Genomic DNA, 23,893 nt, shown 5'->3' on the forward strand with positions numbered 1-23,893 from the left:
ACTTTGATTAACGGTAACAACAATGTGACCCAAAGTTGTTTATCTAATAAACTATATTGTTTAGTTTAAGTTGTTTTTAGCTTACATTACTACAGAGGGGCTGTGGCACTTCAATTACATTTAAAAACCTATTAAAATTTTAATAAATAGATCCAAATTCATAGTTTAACAATATTAGGGGTTTAATGCAAAATTGACCCATTCAATGTAATTCTGAATCCACTTCAAGTATAAAAATTTATCATTTAATTATAGTTGAATAATATTTATTTTATTTTTTAATAAATAATGCGTATATGTAAGTTTTTACTAAAAATACAAAGAAAAGTATTACTTTAGTAATATGATTATTGATCGAGACTCCAGAGTTTTCTCGGAAATGAATCCACCGCAGTTAAAAATACAGATTGATGGAGTTTCAATATCAATATATAAATATAAGATGCCGAATGAGAAATAAAAAGAACATAAGTATGATTATTGATTTCTCATTGATTTCTCATTTTCTCTTCCATCATTAGCAAACTAAAGAGTTAAAAAAGAGGTCCAATTAGGGATTGAAATTGGACAAGAAAGGGGAAAACACACAGTTCATTGAACAGCTCAATTATGGCGGACGAAGATTTCCCACCTCCCGTGCGGTTGATGAATTTTGTCTCCGAAGAACAGGTAAACCTAACCCCCCCCCCCCCCCCCCCCCCCCCCCCCCTTTTCCTCTCTACACAAGAGTCAAGAGTCGAATGAATGTTATTTGCTTAAACGTGCGTTTTGTTTGTTTGTTTGTTTTGTAGTTGGCACAACTGAAGAACACTCGAGGTGCTCGGGTTGAAGACGGAACTGCTCAGAGAGATCGCCCTCTTTTTGAGGTCCTACCTAATTCTGTTTTCTTCCTCTATCTGCTTCCCATCTACATATTATTATCATTTTTTTTTTCTATTACTTTTTCCTTTTTACTCCGTTCAAAAAATATGTAGTTTTGTTTCTGTTAGTTCTTTCCACATTACGTGGTTATGATTACGAGATTAAAGGTCATTTTGGTATAATCTACATATTTTAGTTTAAGATTATTAGATTCAAAAGTCTTTTTTACTTTCTAAACTCCATGCCAAGTCAAAACCAGACAAACAAATTAAACTAAGGGAGCACGTTACATGTTTTCTTTATTTTACTCATCCCAAATGTGTGTGGATACTTGTGAAATTTGTGTTAATTCTTCAAGATACACTAAACTTAAGCAAGAAAGTGCATGTATCCTTGCGGGATACGTACATACTGTATCGAGATTTCCTAGTATAAATGTCACGGGAAACTTGGTCTTGGGGCAAATATTTTAGTAATTGGTATCTAACGCTCAGTTAATTGAATAACAATACAATGTTTGTTAGTTTTCCTTTTCACCGACTATCCTTTCGAGTTTCGGTCTTTTGTGTGAAAGTAGCTCTGGGTCATGTGTTCTACTTTGTGGTATGTATGTGCACTCAAATTTCAAATCTTCTGTTTGAGTTGTAATTTTTATTGAAACCACAGATCTTGAAGGAGAACAAGGACAAAAAAGATGCTGAATTTAATGAACGATTTAAACACCGTGAGTAATCGAGGTTCTCTTTTTTTTTGGTTTCTTGTGTAACGCCTTACGATTATTCATTTTCTTTATACAATTTACTTACAATTGGTTGGAAATGTATCTCCTAATGTTCTTGCAGGACCACCCAAAGCCTTGGATGAGGACGAGACTGAGTTTCTAGATAAGCTTGAAATGGTTAGATGTTGTTAAGTTCTTTATATTTGTCTGGGATACCACTAATAGATAACCTGTGCATGCTGAGGCATTGCTATAATGTCCTGTACTCAATAGATAAGCTACACATGCTGTGTCTTTTCCACGTTTTTCTGTCACATTTGATGGGATAAGTTTTCTTTTCTTGCTTTAAGGACTCATTTAATTAACTAACTTGAGATATAATGTTTACATGAGCAGTGACTATTATCTAATGACAATCTCAAAATTCAGCTGCTTATATCAGCTTAAGGTTCCTTAAAGTTTTCTTCCAAGTAAGAACCTCTCTTTTTGCAGAGTGTAAATGTATGTTAATGATTCACTATTTAAGATTTGTTGATTGTAGTATATATGCGGATGGCTTGGTACAATGGAGATACAGTCAAAAAAGTAGAAAAAATTAGATTCAATCTCATTGACATAAGATACAAAAACTAATTATAGGGGGTAGAATATGAGAAGTTTGCTTGAAATGTATAGCATTCAGCTTGTTCTACCGGAAGCAACCTGTCTAACTCGTAAGGTAGGGGTAAGGTTTGCGTACATACCACTCTCCCAGACCCCACTTGCTATACTGGGTGTGATGTTGTTGTTTTATAGCATTCAAGCTTGTAGCCTAGGGGTGAGCTAGCTTGCTGAGAAATGACATAGCTATGTCCTAGAGTGCCAAAATGCACATTATTTTTGTCAAGCGTTGTGATACTATAATGATAAATATGCTAAAAGGAACAAGGTGAACGTGGCATAACGTCGTGAAAAATTATCTTAAAAGGTGTAATAAATTATCTTAAAAGGGTAATATCTTGGAATCCATGTGAATGTTAAAGGAAAGAACACCATAGAAGTAGAAGGTTCTGGTAGGCTATAACACCCCGAGTCTAGTACCCCGGATGCTACACGGTGCTCATAATTCCGAAGGATCACAAGCTAAACCTTAATTGATACCTGTAACTGAGCACTGCATAATATACTGAAAAATGCGGAAAACTGGCGGAAACTTTCCATAAGGTTCAATACTAAAATAAAACTGAATAAAGTTTAACAATATCAAAACTAAAACAACTGTCTGAACAACTTGTCTGAAAGCCTCTAAACTGTCTGAACTGTGGATTTGATGGGACAATCCCCCAACTAACTCCATCTACTGAAGAATACTGAATCTAATGCAATATAATGAAATAATAGAACCATCCTCGAATGATGAGGACTCACTGCTAAGTCTGCTGCTGCTGACTGAGTCTGAACTGCTAAGGGTGCTCGAGATCCCGTGCTTCTGAACCTATGGTATAAGACACCATAGCGCAAAAGAAAAGTATGCGTCAGTACGTGAGAATGTACTGGTATGCTAGATGGGGTAAGGCTGAATGCAAGGGCTCATATGCATGAACTATACTGACTAAATAATCTGAGTATGCTGAATGAGGATTCATGCATGAATGCATAAACTATAACTGAAATCGTAGTGATTGAATACCGAGTCCCGAATGCTGATTTACTGACATCTGAGTTTACTAATGCTGGGATACTGAATAACTGAATCTACTGATATTGATATTTGAGGTTACTAAAACTGATTAACTGTATCTGAGATCAGTCGTATCTAATGGGTGATCTCTGAATCTGTTGGTACTTGATACTAATTGACTGTATTTGAGATCAATCCTATCTAGCGGGTGATCTCTGAGTCCACTGATAATGCTAATGAGTGACTGTATCTAACAGTCCTGGATCTGAGCTACTGAGCTGAGTTCTTTTACTGAGACTGATTCTAAAAATGAGACTGTGGGATGTAGTCATCTAACCGACATGCCTCGAATCTGAATTAGTGGGGTCCAACCTGTAACCCCAGCTAGAAGGGTGTCAGTATTGTGCCACGGGTAAAGACAATTGCTATGGGGTCAGTCCTAATCTAGCGGGTGACCTCTGAGATCAGTCCTATTCTAGCGGGTGATCCCGGAGTATGTCAGTCCTATCTAACGGGTGACATCTCATGCCTACGCTGGCTATGTAGTTCTGGAACTTAGGAATTGCTTCTAGGGATCTCAGTCCTATCTAGCGGGTGAGCCCCCATCCCTAGGTTCGCTCGGTGCTGAATCCTACTCCCAACTGAAAGACATTGAACTGATTTCTTAGATCATACTAAGCTTGACTGAACTGTTACTGATCGTACTTGTTTGACTAAGCTAAACTGGATTCACTGAGTTCCGTTGACTGGCGGAATATTACTGAGTTCTGAATTGATTACTGAACTGAAGCTGGAATGCTACTGATACTGAGATTACTGAGATTTCCCAAGTTCTGTAACTATCTGAGTTCTACTGAGTTCTGTAACTGACTGAGAGTACTACTAATCATGGCATGACTGAGATTATCGTGAAACTGACACTGGCTCTAGACAAGCAACTAATTTGTAGGGTATAGATACCCCCAGGACTCGATAACATAAATAATACAAGACAGGACAACTCATACATAACATGGCAATAGGCTGTCATTCACAACACAATCAATGAGGCATCTCTTCAAGCACTTGGAAGTCTTAAACATGTAAATGTATAGGGAGTGCATACTATTATCTCATAATTCATTCAATAAGGAATGCATGCAACATATCATAATTCATTCACTAAGGCCTTTCAACAAACACTTGGCATGCATTAACTTATACACAATTGGGGATTTCTTGTCAACATGCTATAATGGCTCTATTTCCGTCATATAAGCATTTTATCAAACATATGGGGAGCATACTTTGGTCATACAACATTCAACACACTCAATTAACATAGTTACATCAATCAACATCCATCTTGTAGGGTTTATTATGAATATCATGAAATTCACCACATACTAGAATCAATTCTTGAAACTTGCAGTCTAAATCATGAATTAAAACTCAACAACACATAATCATGAACTTCAATTCACATAAATCATGAAAACTCATAAATACACAAACTTTATAATTTTAAAAAGGATTCTTGAACTTCTTGGGTGAAAGGAACCCAAGAATCAATATCTAACATACCTTAGTTCTTGATTCTACGAAGATTGACGGTGGAATTTCTTGAATTTGGATCTTCAATTGAAAACCCTAAGTGTGTTCTTGAGGAAAATTGAGAGAAAACTCGTATATGTGGGTAAACAATAGCTGAATCTCGTGTTATAGGGTTATATAAGAGTGGGGAAAAGACTGAAATAACCCTGGGGTCGTGGCTGTTTTAATGACTGATAACTGGGTACTGACGCGCTGGTCGACGCGGCGCGTCGATGGCATCAACGCGATACCCGACGCGTCGCGCCATGATCGCGTTGAGCCTCAGTACTTTTGACTGGCAGTCCCGGAAAAGTATTGGCCAACGCGATAGGCGATGTGGCGCGCCAGATCGCGTTGGTCCACTGTTTTGGGAATTGGAACTTGGTCTACACGAGGTCCGAAAAATTCGAAACTCATCCGGGAACCCCTTGAGCATGGATTAACTTAAATATCAAACCTTTATGGACGTAAAGGTCACGAAATAAGAACGCCAACTTTCGAAGGCTAAAATAGACTAAGTCTTAACACTTAGCTGAAATTTTCTAAGTGTTGGAGCTTCTCTTGACATGCTTTAAAGAGCCTTAACGACTAGAAAAATTTGCAGGGTCTTACATAGGCGATACCAATAGTTAGGATCAAGGAGGAGTTGTGTTGATACACTTATAAAGTCCAGTATTTACTTGAGCTTCTTATCTTGTTGCTTTCTATGACACTATTTATTTTGTGTAGAATTGTAGAGTTATTCAATTCTATGTACCAAAATGATTAAGTTCTTAAAAAATCAAATGATTACATTCTTTTGTAGTACATGTGGAAATTTGGTTTTACTTGTATGTATATGTCCATTTTTGAAACTATATGTATATGTCTATTACTATATCTATTTTGTTTATTAGTTAGGAAAACCTTATTTAGTGTGTTCTTGATATCCTTATGTGTGATAACACTTGGATGATGGTGAACCCCACTGTTTTTATTTTTACAATGGAAAAACCAGTTGAAAGAAGATGACATTAGCTACAGTTATTTGCATCAGAAGATAAAGGGTATAACTATTTGATGCTCTCTGACTCATTGATCTCTTCTCTGATCAATGCATTTGCGTATGTGTACATATACTGACGTCTGTCTGTTTCTCTCTTTGTATGTGAACATAACATGGATGTACTTATGCATGGGTCATACCTTTGATAGTCTTTTTTTCCAAATCTTTGATTCATTTAGTCAAGGAGAGAATATGAGAAGCAAGTCGCTGACGAAGAAGCTGAGCAGCTGCGAAGTTTTCAAGTAATTTAGTGTCATTGTTCAACTTCATTGCCTGAGAGATTTCTCTAGGGGCTATGGAGAATGCTGATCTTATTCTTGCATTTTTTTAGGCTGCTGTTGCTGCAAAGTCTACCATTGTAAAGGAAATCAAGGAGATGCCTCCAATTCCTAAAGTCCAGGTTAGTCTATTTAGTAGGTCATGCCTTGATAAAAGCACTGAATGCTCATGGTTTGTTCTTTCTTAGCCACTGCTTTATCAGCATCTCGCCCAATGAGATAGTAATAAATGGTCAATTGATGTGACATTTAGAAGACACTAATATCAAAATGATTGTTGGCCTTTTATCTGATGATGTATCAGCAATTTTACTTCTTTTTAATGATTTCATACATGTCTCTCTAAAATGAGATACCACTGGTGTTCATAGATGTTGAAAAATGACAAAGCAATTAGGGTGGTCAGGCTGATGTTTCGCTTAGCCGGTGCGTGCATGTTTCTCATCATCTATCAGTTCTATAGAGCTTCACTAGCTATAGTTGGAAGTCGGCAAAATTATGTGTCAATTGTTAAAAAAGATAGAAAATTGGAAACTCAGAATAGCTTTTGTTAAGTACTGGGAAGCAAGGTATGTAAATTCAGAATATCTTGTCAAATATTGGGCAACAAAGATTAAGAATACCTTAATAGTGAGTATGATGATTCTGAAATAATCTCTATCATTAAATAATTGGATTATATTGCCATTGCTTAAGAGATCAGTTGGAGACAAATATCCAGATGTTTATGGGTTGAACAAGGTAGGAATACAACAAAATTTCATAGACATGCAAATGCACATAAGATATGTAATAGTGTTGATAAAATGATGATAGAGGGGAAGTTGGTGAAGGATGAAAAACTCATTAAAGATCACATGGTGAGCATTATGAGAAGCCGCTTTTTAAGTCTAAAAGTCGGAAACCATTGTGGCTGGAAGAGGGAATTAAAAAATTAACCGAGGAGGAAACAGAATGGATCCCGAGACCATTTTCCATGGAGGAGGTGGAAACAGTTGACAAGTTATCCAGGGGGTCAAGGCACCCGGGCCATATAGTTTTAACTTGTTCTTTTTCCATACATATTGGAAGACTAGATGCATGGAGCCCATGCAAGCACGAGCCCAACATAGATTATTTTTTTGTCTTAATTTATGTGATATCGTTAAATTTTTAAGAGTTAATTAAATTTCTTGAATGATTTTTTAAATAGTTTAAGTTATTAATTATTGTGATGTATACTTATTTATAATTTTGTAGCTAATATGTTACTTTTGTTATTTCAATTTATGCGACATGGATGAAATTTGGAAAGTCAATGAAAATTTTAATATAATTTTTAAATTGTCGTGTTGTTTTTAAATATTTTAAGTTATTAATTATTGTAAATTTATAATCCTTTTACATAATTTTCAGATAATATATTTTGCTGTTTCTATTTCAATTTATATGCATTAATAAAATTTAGAGAGTCAACTAATTTTTTATATAAAGTTTCTACGCATTTTGATTTTTTAATTATGGCAATTTATAGTACTTTCTATTATTTTTCAAATAATATATGTGACTCTCTCTGTCCCAATATATGTGAGTGTGATAGTATTTGACGAATCAATTAAATTTTTTATATGTCGTTAAATAATTTAAGTTGTACATATTTTAAATTTTTTAAGTTGTTAATTATTGTGATTTATAATATTTTGACGTATTTTTTTAAAATATATAACAGATTAACTTTTTTTAGACATTTTAAACTGTTAACTATTATAATTTATAATATTTTTCATGTAATTTGCAATTAATATATGTCATTCTCCTTATCCAAACTTTTATGGTATTGATAGTCAATTATATATTTAAAATAATTTAAGTTCTTAATTATTGTGATTTATAATATATTTTCTTCCATTCCAATTTAAGTGACACTGATATAATTTTGAGAGTCCGTCAAATATTTATATCTTTTAAATTTTTTTAAGTTGTTAGTTACTGTGATTTATAGTATTTTATACATATTCATTTGGTCTCAATTTATGTGACAAATAAAATTTAGATAATCAATTATATTTTTAATATATTTTCTTAGATATTTTAAGCTGTTAGCTATTGTAATTTATAATACTATCTCCTTGTCATTTCTATTAAAAAACACTCGTGAAAAAAATTTAAGTGGATCTCATATAAAATGCCAAGTTAATATAAAGTATCAAGAGTTAATTTATCATTTTATGTCTGTTTTATTTTTCTTATTAAATATTATTAATTTTTAATACTTAAATGACTTATAATAATTAATTAGGGTGATATAGTAAAATAACGGTTTAAGCAGCTAAAACAAACATGTCATAAATATCTATTTTTATTTTTCTTACTAAATATTATTTCCTCCGTCCCATTTTATGTGTCGCCATTTGACCGGAAACGGAGTTTAAGAAATAAGTAAAGACTTGATGTTTTTTAACCAAATTGTCCTTCATTAAAACAATGTACTATTATTATTTTTAATTAAGTGGGCCCTTGTAAGTGGGACCAATAAGGATAAAAGTGTAATTGTGTCTTTAAATAGTTACCAAATAAGGAAATATGACATTCTTTTTGGGACGGACAAAAAAGGAAATACTGACACATAAAATGAGATGGAGGGAGTATTAATTTTAAGTAAATGACTTATAAATATTAATTTGGGATGATATACTAAAATCACGGATAGAAACAGCTGAAACAGGCATGCCATAAATGTTTATTTTCTTTTTTAATTACATATTATTAATTTTTTAATATGTTAATGATTTATAATAATTAATTAGGGGTGATATAGCAAAATCACAAGTTGAAGCAGCTGAAGTAGACATGTCATAAATGGTTATTTATTTTTTATATTAAATATTATTAGTTTTTGAATGTGTAAATGTTTATAATAATTAATTAAGGCTGATATAGTAAAATTACGGATTGAAGCAGCTGAAGCGAAAATATCATACATGGTTATTTACTTTTTTTTATTAAATAATAGTAATTTTTTAATATAATGATTATTTATTTTTTTATTAAATAATATTAATTTTTTAATATTTAAATAATTTATAATACTTAATTAGGTGTGATATAGTAAAATCACTGATTGAAGCAGCTGAAGCAGGGAGGACAACCAAGAGCTCCCTGCTTCATGACACTTATATATATTAGTAATAATGATTATTTACTTTTTTTATTAAATAATATTAATTTTTTAATATTTAAATAATTTATAATAATTAATTAGGTGGTGATATAGTAAAATCACGGATTGAAGCAGGTGGAAGCAGGGAGGACAACCAAGAGCTCCCTGCTTCATGACACACACATATATTAGTAATAATCAAGGAGGATGTGTGGAGAACAGTTGACTGGTTCTACCTGAAGGGCACTTTCACTAGAAGCCTTAATTCAACTTTTAATGCTTTAGTTCCTAAGAAGAAAGGGGTAGGGGAGGTTAAGGACTTCAAGCCAATTAGCTTACTTGGCACTGTCTATAAAATATTTGTAGAGTTCATGGCTGAAAGGCTAAAAAAATTAAGAAAGTAATTGCGAAGTTGCTATGAGATAACCATAATGCATTTGTTCAAGACAGGCAAATTGATGATGCTTCTAGGGTAGCTAATGAATGCTTGGAATATAACAACAACATATCTAGTATAATCCCACAAGTGGGAATGCCTGGAATACTTATTCAAAAGAAAGATTAAAGGTGCGGCTTGCAAGCTTGATTTGGGAAAGGCTTTTGACCATGTTAATTGGCCATGTTTATTAAAATTCATGAAGCAAATGAATTTTGGTGATAGATGGATTGGGTGGTAAAATATTTTATCTCCACAATTCGCTTCTTAATCCTAGTTAATGGATGTCCACAAGGTTATTACAGCTCTCATAGGAGACTAAGACAAGGGGACTGAAATTGAGAAGGAAATTTTAAGCAAAATGCTTTAAAGAGCAGAAAATTTGGAGTGAACTAGAGGACTGAAATGGAGAAGAAATCAGGGAGGAGAGTTAACGGCAGTAGCATTATTCTCGTAGTTTCTTGTCCTTCAATAGATGCTACTACCTGATGTTTCTTGTGCTTCAGTTATCACGTTATTTGACTATTGTTACTGTTCCTTTTCTCTGAATTTTAGTAATTCTTTCCTAATTATTTACTATGTCCTCTTCAGTTTTTTTTTTAAATTAAATTATTTACTATGTCCTCTTTGATTTTGCATTTTTTTCCTTTGAGAAGGTAACATTTGCTTATATTATTAGACTAAAACTAGTACTTAGGTAGTTGTTAGGTTCTTTGAGGAAAGGATCGATTCACAGGGCGATATATAAATTCAGCTCGTTAAAGAGAGACTGAAACCTTAGAGTTTAATGGAAGAACTCCGATCTCTTCAGCTCGTTTAATGGAAGAGAGAACTCCAATCTCTTGTTTTTTTCTGAAATTTGACTTATTGATTTATTCTCCAAAAACCCTTTTAAATAGGAGTATTAAATCAATAGTCTAATCCTTATGAAAGTAAACATAAAATCCTATTCTAGAATAATAAATAAAACCATTAAAATATAATTAAATGTTTAATTAATTGACTTCCACGGATCCACAACATTACTCCCCTCACGTTGAAAGAACTTGTCCTCAAACTCGAATTCCAGGGAGTAGTGTGAACTGAATCATCCAATTCCAGCTCTAGCCAACTTTTCTTGAAATTGACGCCGATAGATTTTAACTTTACCAGTTTGCCAGAGTGTGACTAATTCGTCCACCGAGTTGCTACTTTCACTAGGTCCAAATCGCTGGAAATAATGTTTCTGTGCTTCTTCCCAATTCATTGGTCCCTTTGCCTGTTTAAGTTGATAATACCCTGCTTTTCCTATCATGTGAAACCCAACCACTTCAACCTTTTCTGCTTCCTTTGTATATTGACTTTCAAAAAATTGTTCACAGCTAGGAAATTCTATCTTTCTATACGCTGGTACGGTTGAACGGGAATTACCACTTGTTGGATGATTTTGATCGGCTAGTTGAATAGGCGATGTTTTGCCTTTGGTAGAAGAAATTGTTGATTTGCCAATTGTCGGGGCGCTACTCGACTCAAGTATGTGGATTGTTGGTTTTGTAGATCCAATTTTCAGGCTAGACAATTGTTCTTGGATGACTTGGACAATTCTTTCGTAGAGCCGTTGTTCCATTGCTGCAATTTTAGAGTCCATTAGGGTTTCTGTAATCGCACGCTCTTCCTGGAATCTGAAATTGATCTCATCGCCCATTATGTTAGGCTCTGATACCAAATTGTTAGTTTTTTTGGGGGGGAAGGATCGATTCTCAGGGCTATATAGAAATTCAGCTCGTTGAAGGGAGACTGAAACCTTAGAGTTTAATGGAAGAGAGAACTCCGATCTCTTCAGCTCGTTTATGGGAGGCTGAAACCTTAGAGTTCAATGGAAGAGAGAACTCCAATCTCTTGCTTTTTTCTGCAATTTGACTTATTGATTTATTCGCCAAAAACCTCCTTTAATTAGGAGTATTACATCAATAGTCTAATCCTTGTGAAAGTAGGAAAAATAAAATCCTATTATAATAAGTCTAATCCTTATGAAAGTAGGACACATAAAACCCTATTCTAGAATAATAAATAAAACCATTAAAATATAATTAAATATTTAATTAATTGACTTCCACGGATCCACAACAGTAGTATTGGAAAGTGAAACCATATTTACAAGCTACAACTTATAAAAAATAACAGGATAACTGAATCTAAACCTAACAAGAACCTAGGATCTCCGTAATTGATACAGTATCCTCTAGGTACATCTATTTGCACTTTGCCCCAAAGACTAAAAAGTTTGATATAGTTCAGTTTGATCTTCCATAGATCAGAACTTTTGCTCTCCATATATCTGCATTCCTTTCGTCTCAAATTGCCACCAGATACAGGCAGGGACAATCCTCCATCTGTCTCTGTCGGAAGCTCCCACATCTACTTCTTCCCAACTGTAAAGAAGGTTAGTGATTTTGTTAGGCATTGCCCACTCAAACCCGTGAGACCGATAAAGATCCTCCAGAGTTGACGAGGATGTCATGCACAGTATCGGTGCTGGGAGGTTGAAATGGAGGCTCGCTTCAGGAGTCTTGTGTGATAAAAAGGTGTCTTCTAAGCTTAAAGGTAAGTTTTACAGAGTGGCAGTCCGACTGACTATATTGTATGGAGCGGAGGATTGATCAGTTAAAAATTCCCGCATCCAAAAGTTGAAGGTGGCAGAGATGAGGATGCTGAGATGGATGTGCGGACTTACTAGGAGGAATAGGGTTAGAAATGAGATTATTCGAGAGAAGGTAGGACTGGCTTCAGTGGAAAATATGATGCGGGAAGTGAGGTTGAGATGGTTTGGGCATGTGATGAGGCGGTGCACGAATGCCTCAGTTCGGAGGTGTGAGAGGCTTGCCATGGATGATTTTAGATGGGGTAGAGGTAGTCCAATGAAATATTGGAGGGAAGTGATTAGGCATGACATGGAGCAGTTACAACTTACAAAGGACGTGACTCTTGATAGGAAGGTGTGGAGGACGTTGATTAGGGTAGAGGGTTAGTGGATCGGTGTGCGTCTATTTGTAGGGAGGAGTGTTTTGTTTGTCGATATACCTGTAGTCATAGTGTTATGCATGTTTCTTGTAGTTTCTTATTTAGGGTGTTTTGGTGATGTTTGGGATTTCGGATAGATAGTTCATAGTATTGCTCTGTGGGTGTCTTGTTTCTTTTATTATCTAGTGGTGTGGTGTGTTACCCCATTTTGTTGTTTGTTTTTATGTTTTTCCTGCTTGTTATACTGTTATTTGTCATGAGCCGGGGGTCAGAAACGGCCTCTCTACTTCATCTGTGGTAGTGGTATTGGTATGGACTGTGTACACTTTACCCTCCCCAAACCCCACTTTGTGGGAATACACTTGGGTATGTTGTTCTTCTTGTTGTTGAAGAGTTGAGTTGTAATCATGCACTGTAAAATCAGATGCCTAACTATCTCAACTTCTTCTCCACACAAATAACATTTGGAACACTTAGAGAATTTCTGAGTGCCTTGCTTTGTCGTTTTAGATTCCTTACTCTTTAACGTCCTTGCTTTTTTCCCAAAAACTTTGTTCCATTTGACCAAATGTTGAACAGTAGAGTAATTTCCTTAATCGCTTCCCACAGAAAATCTCTCCTAATCTTGTCTAATCTTTGTATCACTCCATCGGGAATGAGAAATCTGACATCATGTATGTTGGGAGAGTATCCAAAATACAATTAATGAGAGTGACTCTCCTTCCTAAGGAGATATATTGAGATTTCCATCTAGTTAGCTTCTTCTCACACTTTTGATCACCGAGTTCCAAATGCTCATGGCCTTTGACATGGCGCAAAAGGGCATTCCCAGGTACAAAGGTACATAGTATGCAGCCTACTTCCCCTCCCTAAATCCCAGACAACTCGACCATATTAGGCACACATATCTACTGACTTTGATATGTGGTATTTGAGCCGAGGGTCTTTCAGAAACTACCTCTCTATCTCCACGAGGTGGGGATAAGGTATATATCCGTACTCTCTACCCTCTCCAAACCCCACTTGTGGGATTACACTGGGTATGTTGTTGTAGTTTTCTTAATAGAGCTTCTTGTATTAACACATCCCATTGAACACATAAAATCAAATGACCAGAGCACATCGAATATCTTGTGTTTCAGCCTTTTCATGTCCAATTGAGTGAGTGTTGGTGCTTGTTAGGCATGACAAGATTAAATCCCTTTTTACTGTTTGTTGTCAGTCACTTTTCTACTATATGGACTTAAATAAATCATTTACTTAAAGCAGCAGCACCCAAGGTTACTTTTTTAGTTTCCAATTTTAGATGAATGCTAAGTTTTGCTGCATACATTCTATGTTTCACATTTTTCTTTGGACATAGGGTTCCTGTCTTGTACTTCTCAGTCATTTGGCGCTGCCTAACTATGCCCTTCTACATGGGGAAAGGGAGTACTTATTACATGACCAATTTGGGCTTATAGTTGGCAATGAATTTTGTGTGGTGTATGTCAGAGTCGTTATGAAACAATATTTGTCAAGATGTAACACATTGCATTGTTGGTTGATGCAGGAGCAGACATTAATTAAGAGGAAGAATCCACCGGCTAATCCATTGGGAATGATTGTCAAAGTCAAGCCACAAGCAAAGAAAGCTAAGATGGATCTGGTAACTGCAGACTCTTCTTTGACAACTACCAAAACATCCAATGATGATAAAAGACAGCCTTCATCAGACGTCGATGATGTATCCAAATCTGAAACAGAAGAATCTCAAAGATTTGCGAAAAAATCTACTGCCAACGGTGACAACCATGAACCTGTTACAATAAGTAGTTTGGTTTCCTATAGTGATGAAAGTGATGATGATTGACCATGGCATGTTAATATATTCTATATATATCAATGAGAATTTTGTGTTGGTTTAACCATGTGCAGACAGCAACTAAAGCCGAACTCAGAGTCACATCCTTTTTTCGTGTGTTCTCCATGTAGATCACCAGCTGTTTTCTTCAAGTACGCACAATATTAAATTTCTTTAAAAGATACCGTGGTTTTTGTAGTATGGTTTAAATAGTGGTCTTTGTTGGTTAGGTTTTTTCATCTTTGGAGAAAGGATGAAGCCAATGAGTTGGTTAGGATTTTGTACACTTCTTAGAACTGTAGAACATAACAGTTAAAAGACAGTTGTTATCAAGAAACTTGGGGCTGTCCGCACAATAGTTTGATTAGTTGGTACTCCCTCTTGAGTTGTGTTTCTCCAAAAACATGTAGCCTTGTTTGACAATTGTCAAGCATCTTGTCAGTAGATAAACAAATATTTCAGTCATAATTTGGATATAATTGTGAAAATGGATCACAAAGCACACAATTACACCAGTTAAACAACTATGACGTTATTATTTCACACAAGTACACGTGCATTAATGAGTGCACTTTTAGTCAATTAGAGTATCATCGTGATCCTCTCTTCATCATGTTAAGAAAGGAAGGCAGATGGTGGCTGTGGACGCACCAAGTCATGAGCCTAATGCCATTTTTGGGCAACGGCTGTTTGCTAACAATGCCTACTGGTATAACAGCAGACCCTTGTACTGGTATCACATGCATAGGTTTGCCCCATCCATAGTCAACCTCATTAAAACCCAATCGTCCCCATTCTGAAATAAACAATGTGTCATAACCCACCCCAGGCCCTGGTGCAAATGGATCGTTTAATTGAACATCATTCGTACATTTGTTGGTCTTGTTATTGAGCCACTGAGAAAATTCTGCTGGTAGCTTAGCCTTGGCATCTTTGATTAGCTTCACCACTTCAGCAAGAGAGGCTTGCGCCACTATTTTGTTAGATGCCGTCACGGTCACTGGGAAGAAACAGTTCCCGTAGAACCCTTCTGGCAGGGACACCAGTTGCCGACAATTAGCGAAAAACACCAGTTTCACTTCATCATCACCTGCATCAATGACAAAATCACAAATTTCATCAAGGATGTTCAAATATGTATGTAGTTATGTTGACCATCTTTCACTGGCTGTAACTTCGCCCCTGACCTGCATTATCTGCCATAGTAAAGCTTGTATTTGACGAGGAGTTGGACATATTCTTCTTGTCATCTGTTAGATTTAGAATTGCTCGAGTTCGGTGCCTCCACAAAGTAGCAGCTACAATTTCAAAGGAGGAACAAAACACATTTTTGTCTATTTTCAACTCTTGCATCACTTGGTGTTTGAGCTGATTGATCTCATCCATGGGAATGTCGAAACTTGCATGCTCCAGCTGCTGATCTGGGACTGGAATAGTGAGTGGTGGTCGCATTGACGAGCTGTGTTTGGTCTCATGATCTGCAAATTCTTTTTGTGTTGATGGAGAAGGAAGAAGATACTCCCTGCACCACACTGGTGTAACGCTCAGTTTCTCAACTCCCCTAGCGAACTCACCCACTGCTTTTAGAAATTGTGCAGCGCCCAGTCCGTCACATATACAGTGGCAGAAAGTAAGTCCCATAACATATCCACCGCATTTAAATTCAGTTACCTGCACATCATGACAATGACAATCATATCATCGTTTGGTGTGAGGTATAAGAGATAAATAGTCTCCGGATAAAATGAAGGATTGTTTTATCCCATGTTTGGTGTAAGGTATTAGCTAGTACCGGGATTATTTATCCTACCATTTACACCATAATGGTGGAATAAGTTATCCTATATACATGGTGGGATAACTAATCTCGAGATTAATTATCTCGGGATAACTTTTTCACAACTAAACAACCCGCCCACCTAGTTCTCTCTATACGTATATATACTACTTCCTCTGTTCAAATGAGAGTAACGAATCCGACCACTTTTATTTACCAAGGAGGACAATGTATACTATAAGCCTGTAACTAATTGGAATGCCTTGGATAATTTCAGAACACCTCCTTTTTGTCCAAAATGAGCTTCTTTATAATGGATTGGGCCATGCATGCTACATCATGAAAAATTTTGTAACGGGAGAGGTCCAACCAATATTAGTTGTGTGACCCTCCTTTGTTCTTTTGACACTTGGATAGTGGACCCATTCATTTACTTTTTCATGCCATTCACCACCCCATTCTTCCACCTCACCTTTTCTTTCATTTTCTTAGTTTATTTTTTAATTTTTTTAATCAATATCCAACTTTTAAATACACAATTAAATAATTAATGTATTTAATAATAAAAATATTAATAAACACATGTTTTGATAAAATAACGAGCTCCGTTATAGCTATCAATATTAATATAGCTTGTTTTTCATTATTTTTATTAATGTCACACTGACTCAAAAATTCTATGGTGATTTGCTAGCTTTTTTGAAAATAGTATTAAATTATCTATATTATCCTAATATTTTTTCAGTTTCACTTAATTACTAGCTTTTACTACTACTGCTACTACTACTATTATATAAATCCCACCCCATAACCCATCTATCCCCCCGCCCCACAATTTTTTAAAGTAAGGTCTTGAACCCGCTTTACCTTGCCTTGTAGTTATCCCAGTTTATATAGTTTTGAAACATATTATCAAAAATTAGAGCAAATATAAAATATTTAAAAAAAATCTGACCACATCGAAAAGTACAATATTTTCTTTACTTTTTTGGTCAATTTTGATATATTCTAAATAAAATATATTTATGATTTTGTTTATTACCTTAGATTTTGCAATTACAAAGAAAGTTTTTTCTAGTGAAGTTATAAATTATCAAATGTATCTAAATAAATAATTTATATTTATTAAAACAATTTTATCTAATAAATTTATATGCTAAAGTGACTGCAAGCACGAATTAGTTTGTGTTCTTAATTAAGAATATTAAATAATACATGTATTTTTAAATTTCAATAGTTTTAAAGGTGTCCCAAACAAAAAATATATTTATTATTAAATATATCAATTATTTAATTGTTTATTTATAAGTTGGGCATTGCTTAAAAATAAAGAGAATTAAGGAAATTTAAGAAAAAGAGGGGGTGGAAGGGTGGGGTGGTGGGTGGCATGAAAAAGTAAATAAATGGGTCCATTATTCAAGTATCAAAAGAACAATGGAGGGTCACACAACTAATGTTGGTTGGACCCTCTCATTGTAAAATTTTTCGGCACATGATGTCTGTCTCATTAAAATGTCAGTGTTATAAGTTCGATTTGATGTCCATCTTGAATAGTCTTAATAACAAGGGTATATTTGAGTCACTCGAGTAATAATAGATTGTTTTGTATGGGAAGAATAACAGAAGGTAAGATTGATTCTTTTCGCGCGTTGAAGGACAAATGTAACCCTTTTCCTTAATTAAAGTACCATTAAACAGCATCTGTTTGAAATGTATATGACTATGGGTGGTTGTTTACCTGCACAAGCACCAATGGGTCCATGAAAGAGTCACGACCAAGGGAAATTGGAGTAGAGTTAGAATGAATTAACTGAGGTAGAAGTTTATCAAAAGTAGTGTCATCCAAAGCTGAAGCTTCATCCAAGTAGTTGACATCAAGGAGAGTGCAATCAGCAGAAGCCTCCACAAACCAAATTCCCTGACCTGAACATTCAATTTGAAGCAGCTGGTTACTCTGCCCTGAGAGTTTTAGACGGCCTGCTAATGGGTAATAAGGAACCAAAGCTTTTGCAAATGCGTCGCGAATGACACTAGCATTTCCTCCTTTGAATACGTGCAGTGTACGAGCATTGCATCGAAGGACTGCTAAGCTGTCTATGACTGATAGATCAAGCACACCACATGGAGTTTGTCCTGATGGCTTTATGAAACTGGCTCCTTCATCCCTTCTAGTCACCAGAAAGTCCATGCCTGTCCCCTTCTAATTGCGACGGACTTAAGGGGATCGAGCCTTGCTACAAACACTTACTAAGTAATCGCTTTCAAATTCAGATAAATCCTGGAATTAACGAAAACCGGCCAGTCAAATCTTGTTTTTTTTTTTTTTTCGAAATGAGAAAAAGGCAAAGAGAATAACACTTCAATGAATAAAGAAATGTATAACAAATAAGAAAATGGAGCTACCCTCACCTCAATTGTTAGCAAATTAACTGTAGGAAATTGTATATTTTTTTTATCTTAACATAGTAACAGCGTAGTGGGAGATTTATAGTGGTCTCAAAATCCAATATATAGCTGGTTGAAGTAATCCAGAAGTTTGCTTGTCTTGTAAGTCTATGAAACTGAAACTTGGCTTGACATTGGGGAGTAAGGCACTAATATTATAAGCTTCTCTTATTTATTTACATGTATTTGTTTCTTTCCTAGTTAGGTGACAATTGTATATACATGTATAACTTAGCTATACGGAGATCACATATATTCCATCCATCAAAATCCGGGGTGGAGTTAGAAGCTCCGATATGGATTCGGTTGAACTCAATATTTTTTGTTCAAACAGTGTATTTGTGTTTTAAAAATATATTAAATGTGTACAAATATTAAATTTATAATCAATTGTTATTATTTTCATTGAAGTTGTTATTCTAAAAATTAAAATCATAAAATTGAAATGTCGATTCTGCCTCAAATCAAAATTACAACCTCTGCTTTTGGGGCGAACATTTGTGATAATTGATGGTGTTTTATTCACCATTTTTTTGGTTTGGGGGGGGGGGGGGGGGGGTTGGTAGTGTTATGGAGAAGGATTTCCACGCGCAACAGTTCTTCCATACCAACTTAGCTACCCAATGCTCCTATTGCCATAACAACGAGTACATCATAGGTTAGCCCAATCTCGTCCACGACTTCGATCACGGTTTTCAGTTGACTTTATCTAAGATGACAGGGGTAGAAGAACACTTCACAAAATGCGCCTTGACAACGAACGAGATCTTTGAAATTCAATTAAAAACAACACTGGGTGGTAAGATATAAGATTCTTGTCTAAGTCACGTGAATCACAAAATGGATTTATGATTGCAAGTCCATTCGTTGATTTCAAGAAAATCAAATCAATTAACTTTTTCCCAACATGGAAATATCACGAGTTTCGAATTCTCACCACTAGAGTAAAGGTGCGAACAACTTATCAACAACATCCCACATGTTATTCTCCATTTCTATATTGGGTACAGAAAACATTATTCCATGTCATAACTAATAATTGGATTCAATCGTTTGTTTCATAACTTGAGAATCAATTTTTTTTTTTTTAATTGTAGTGACAAAAATATTTAAGTTTTCTCTGGATGGCTCAGATTCATGAATCTGTATAGATATGGACGCTATAATTGGTTATGCACAACCATGACCAACAGAAATGATTTAATTGGGATGGAGTCTATCTATATATAGACATATCGTTCAAATTTATTCTACAGTTGGGAAAAAAAATTTACTATAAAATTTAGTTGTTTGCCAATTACTATCACATAATGGAATAAATTATAGAACTGGCATTTTATCTATAGCGGCATTTACTCCCGTCTCCCTCCGTCCATTTTTATTGCTAATATGTGTTTGACTTGACATGGTTCTTAAAATTAATTAATAAAATAATGAATTTATTGTATTATTCTTGATTTATAATAGATTAAATATTGTGACGAATGATTATAGCTAATAAATAAAAGTAAATTAGAAATTTAGTGATAAATTATTTTTTAATTTTTTAATCTGAATAAAACTAAAAATCTAATTTTACAATACCTGCTGCTCATCCCCTTTTCTTATTTTTTTTTTTTGGGGGGGGGGGGGGGGACGGTGACATTATGGCCACTGTGATATGTTAGGCCTAGCAATAAAACCAGCTAATATATGATCCTCATTTCATTTTATTTGACTTTTTAAAGAATATATTTTTAGAGGTGTATGTTATTGAATTAGTTTTATTAATTATATTTTAAAAATTAAATTTGATAAATAATACTTTATGTGATCATTCAATGACAGATGAAATATTGAAAAAAATAATAATATTTTTTTAATTTTATAAATTAAATAAATAAATTAAAATAATTATTTTTAGTGAGGGGACAACTAAAATGATACTGTGGGGTAAAAAACTTCAATGGAAAAATTGTTGAAAAATTGTGATATCATGGGAACAACAAAAGGCTCACGAAATTGCTTGGGAAATTTCTTGCTTATTACTCTTCTCCTTTTTTTTTTTTTTTTTTTTTTTTTTGGCTTTTTTGTTGTATATGTTGCAGAAATACATATTTTTTAATTTTAATATATATTGTAAGTGACATTATTACACTTTTACTCTACTGCTTCTTTTCCAATTCTTTTATTCTACAACTCCTTACCAACTTTGTTAAGAACTATATGTTTAATCATTAACGCGAAATTTCAACTGCGCAAGATTCAAGATTAAAAAATTATTTGAGAAAATTAAATGAATTCCTATGTTGCAAGTGAATTTCATTGAAAATATTATAAATTTTCGATTTAGGAAACTTGAAGTTCTTATTTAGGGGTGAAAATTCAAAATTGATGATTGATTATATATTATTAAAAAATTATCTTGAGTAATAAGATTTGATTTAGTAATTTGCAATCTACCCCGTTGTTGGTCTTTACTCCTTAGCAAGACCCCTTAGAAAGTGTTGAAGAAGATAAATTTGATCTTCTTGACTTGGTGTTGTTTGATTATATTGGTGATTGGAGATTGTTTGTTTACGTGTAAATACAAAAAATTATAAAGAAGCAATTTTGTGGAAGCTGGCACAACAATCAAGCCATGTCTGCTTTACCACTCTTGTATAATAGTGGTAATTTGAGATCATTTTGAGCATATTCGGAGTGCTTTTCATAGAAATTAGAATTGCAAATTCAAGTAATACATTGGTGAGGTGTTCTACCTGCCAGTTGAGGATACCACCGTTCTCGTTCAGAGCACCTGCCAAATGAGGGTGATTCAGCACTTGTCTTTACTCATGGCGCAGAACTCTGGAAAGATCTTCAGGAAACACATCTGGAAATTCCCTTACTATTGAAATCGACTCAAGATTGGGATCTCTGAACTAGAGTCTTCGACTCGAACAAGATGGTAAGCACACCCTTTGGATATCATTTGTCTTGCTCTAAGGTAGTTAAACAAAACATTATGACAAATTGAGCCGTGCGAGCTCAATTGTGATCAATCTGAATCAATCTTCGAACATGCAAAGCTCACTATTTTTATCTAAAGATATAATCTTTCTTTATTAAATATTTACTTTATTTATTTTTCATAATTGAAGTATTAATAGTCTCCAGAAATAATTACAACTAAAGATAAGATGAGAAAACATAATTAATTTGTTCTTGTATATTTAAAGTGATAATTATTTTGAGAGATATCTTTAGTATGGATGAAAAATATTTTGAGACTAAGGGCGTGCAACTCAAAGGTTCTAAGAAAATATGAATTGTATAAATGTTGTGTGATTTCAAGTTCTAATTAGTTAACTATGTATATGTTGTTTTCGGATGCATAATTGTATGTTTGCATAAACACTTTAACATAAGTTCAAGACTATATCAAGAACACCTATGAAGTTTTTAACACCTTCAACACAAGTTCTTCAAGAACTATCAAAGAAGTATGTTATTTAAAGAAACAAGATGAAGAAGAAATAGAACCAAGTCCTCCGAATTCACGGAGTGTCTTTAAGGAATGAATTACCCTCAAATACCCGAGGTTGTGGAATTTTTCCTCCCAGGATAAAATGGCTCACAATCAAAATATAGCGGTACCTCAAACCTTCTGATTCTCTGAACACACTCAACGGCAGATGATCACAAAGAGTTTTTAGAAGTAGAAGAGTGTTTTTCAATGCAGAAATTTTTCATACTCTTTGAGGAAAAAAGTTCAATTATTTATAGCAATCAAATCCCCCTTCGGAAAAGGAAGCAATGGTTCATGGAAGGGTGTATTATTTCGGAACAGTCATGTCTTTTCATTCCGAAACAACATGTCTTTTCTGAACAGTCACATCCGATCGAACAGTCACCCATTTTCCAAAATAGTGTGTCTTTTCCTTGAAGTGAACATACATCGAATGTACTCGGTCAATCGGTAGATTTGATATCTTTGAACCGTCAAGCTTTAATGTACACCTAGATAACACATGTCACACAACTAGCCTTTTACCATTTATAGTTCTCATGATTTTATTCGTTTCAGTCTTGAACACGTCCTGGTTTCATGAGAGCTTAGATAATAGGGTTTTACTAACATTCTCCTTGAAGCGGCTTCCACTTCACCCTCACATAGGTGATTTCTAAACGTTCAATCCTATAGATTAAATTATTTGGTTAAATTTGTCAAATTTAGATAATCATTAAAAGACTTCACACCATAAGTCTTATCCTTGTTTACTAAACATTGTCTACATCATGAGAATGTGTTGGGTATATTGACAATGTTGAACTTGTCATACATAACTTTGTTTGATCTCCTTGAACCTAGCTCTTGGGATCTCCAATCTACTAGGTAGAGTTACCTCCGTGCTGACTTGTCCTAGGCTGTAAACCCATTTCCTTCGATGTTTTCTCAACTCTTTCTCTAGATAGGCCTTTAGTAAGTGGATCTGATATATTATTCATTGACTTCACATAGTCAACAGTGATAATTCCACTAGAGAGAAGTTCTCTAACGGTATTGTCACGCCTCAAATCCTATTGGGGCGGACTAGCACCCGTAACCGAGGAGGCCCGGGAGAACCAACTCATAACCTTATACTTCCCATGCATACCTCTATGACAATACAAAATTCGGACAGCATCATGTCGCATATAAAAAAAAAAAATCACCTGTATAAGCTCGAGCACACATATATATGTATATACAATACTTGGCCGTTGGAGCCATCACGTCTATTAACAAAACACCACCTTGACTGTACATTAGGTCTACAAAGCCTCTAGACAATACACAGAGTTTAACTAAGGTCGGGACACACCCCACCATATAACTAACTTCTATACAATACCAAAAGTGACTGGATATGACACGGAAAGCCCCGAAGCAAATTGGAGCTCACCAAAAGCAGCTGGATATCCTGGCTCCTACTTGTGCGGTGTATGAGCTGAGGTACCTGTACCTGCAGCATGAAATGCAGGTCCCCCGTAGGGGACGTTAGTACGAAATATGTACTGAGTATGTAAAGCTGTAGATAATCACATATGATATAGGAGCTCTATAGAAATTAGAAACAAGTGAATAAATCGTAATAGGAGTGGACCACACTTA

General features: G+C 34.8%; 2 protein-coding genes across 2 annotated transcripts; one reads left to right on the forward strand and one right to left on the reverse strand.

The window, feature by feature from the left end:
• Positions 1 to 348: 348 nt before the first annotated feature.
• LOC107840621 (PSME3-interacting protein) lies at positions 349 to 14,619 on the forward strand. The gene is made up of 7 exons (XM_047398553.1): positions 349 to 669; positions 792 to 866; positions 1,528 to 1,585; positions 1,704 to 1,759; positions 6,039 to 6,101; positions 6,191 to 6,259; positions 14,265 to 14,619. Exons 1-7 carry the CDS (start codon positions 610 to 612, stop codon positions 14,562 to 14,564), a joined length of 681 nt encoding a protein of 226 aa, XP_047254509.1. The 5' UTR covers positions 349 to 609; the 3' UTR covers positions 14,565 to 14,619.
• Positions 14,620 to 14,997: 378 nt separating this feature from the next.
• Positions 14,998 to 18,931, reverse strand: LOC107840612 (acyl transferase 4). Its single transcript, XM_047398542.1, has 4 exons — positions 18,742 to 18,931; positions 18,071 to 18,610; positions 15,743 to 16,226; positions 14,998 to 15,645 (listed from the first exon to the last, which is right to left on the reverse strand). The coding sequence occupies exons 2-4, from the start codon at positions 18,518 to 18,520 to the stop codon at positions 15,146 to 15,148; spliced, it is 1,434 nt and encodes a 477-aa protein (XP_047254498.1). The 5' UTR covers positions 18,521 to 18,610; positions 18,742 to 18,931; the 3' UTR covers positions 14,998 to 15,145.
• Between the last annotated feature and the right edge of the window lie 4,962 nt (positions 18,932 to 23,893).

Source organism: Capsicum annuum, chromosome 1 (genome assembly GCF_002878395.1).
Source record: "Capsicum annuum cultivar UCD-10X-F1 chromosome 1, UCD10Xv1.1, whole genome shotgun sequence".
In the NCBI taxonomy this organism is placed as follows: domain Eukaryota; kingdom Viridiplantae; phylum Streptophyta; class Magnoliopsida; order Solanales; family Solanaceae; genus Capsicum; species Capsicum annuum.

Coding starts and splice junctions, on each gene's coding strand:
- LOC107840621 (XM_047398553.1), top strand. CDS start 610: ATGGCGGACGAAGATTTCCCACCTCCCGTGCGGTTGATGAATTTTGTC. Junction 867..1,527: donor GAGATCGCCCTCTTTTTGAG/GTCCTACCTAAT, acceptor TTGAAACCACAG/ATCTTGAAGGAGAACAAGGA. Junction 6,102..6,190: donor AGCAGCTGCGAAGTTTTCAA/GTAATTTAGTGT, acceptor GCATTTTTTTAG/GCTGCTGTTGCTGCAAAGTC.
- LOC107840612 (XM_047398542.1), bottom strand. CDS start 18,520: ATGGACTTTCTGGTGACTAGAAGGGATGAAGGAGCCAGTTTCATAAAG. Junction 16,227..18,070: donor ACCCATTGGTGCTTGTGCAG/GTAAACAACCAC, acceptor CATGATGTGCAG/GTAACTGAATTTAAATGCGG. Junction 15,646..15,742: donor TACTATGGCAGATAATGCAG/GTCAGGGGCGAA, acceptor TCATTGATGCAG/GTGATGATGAAGTGAAACTG.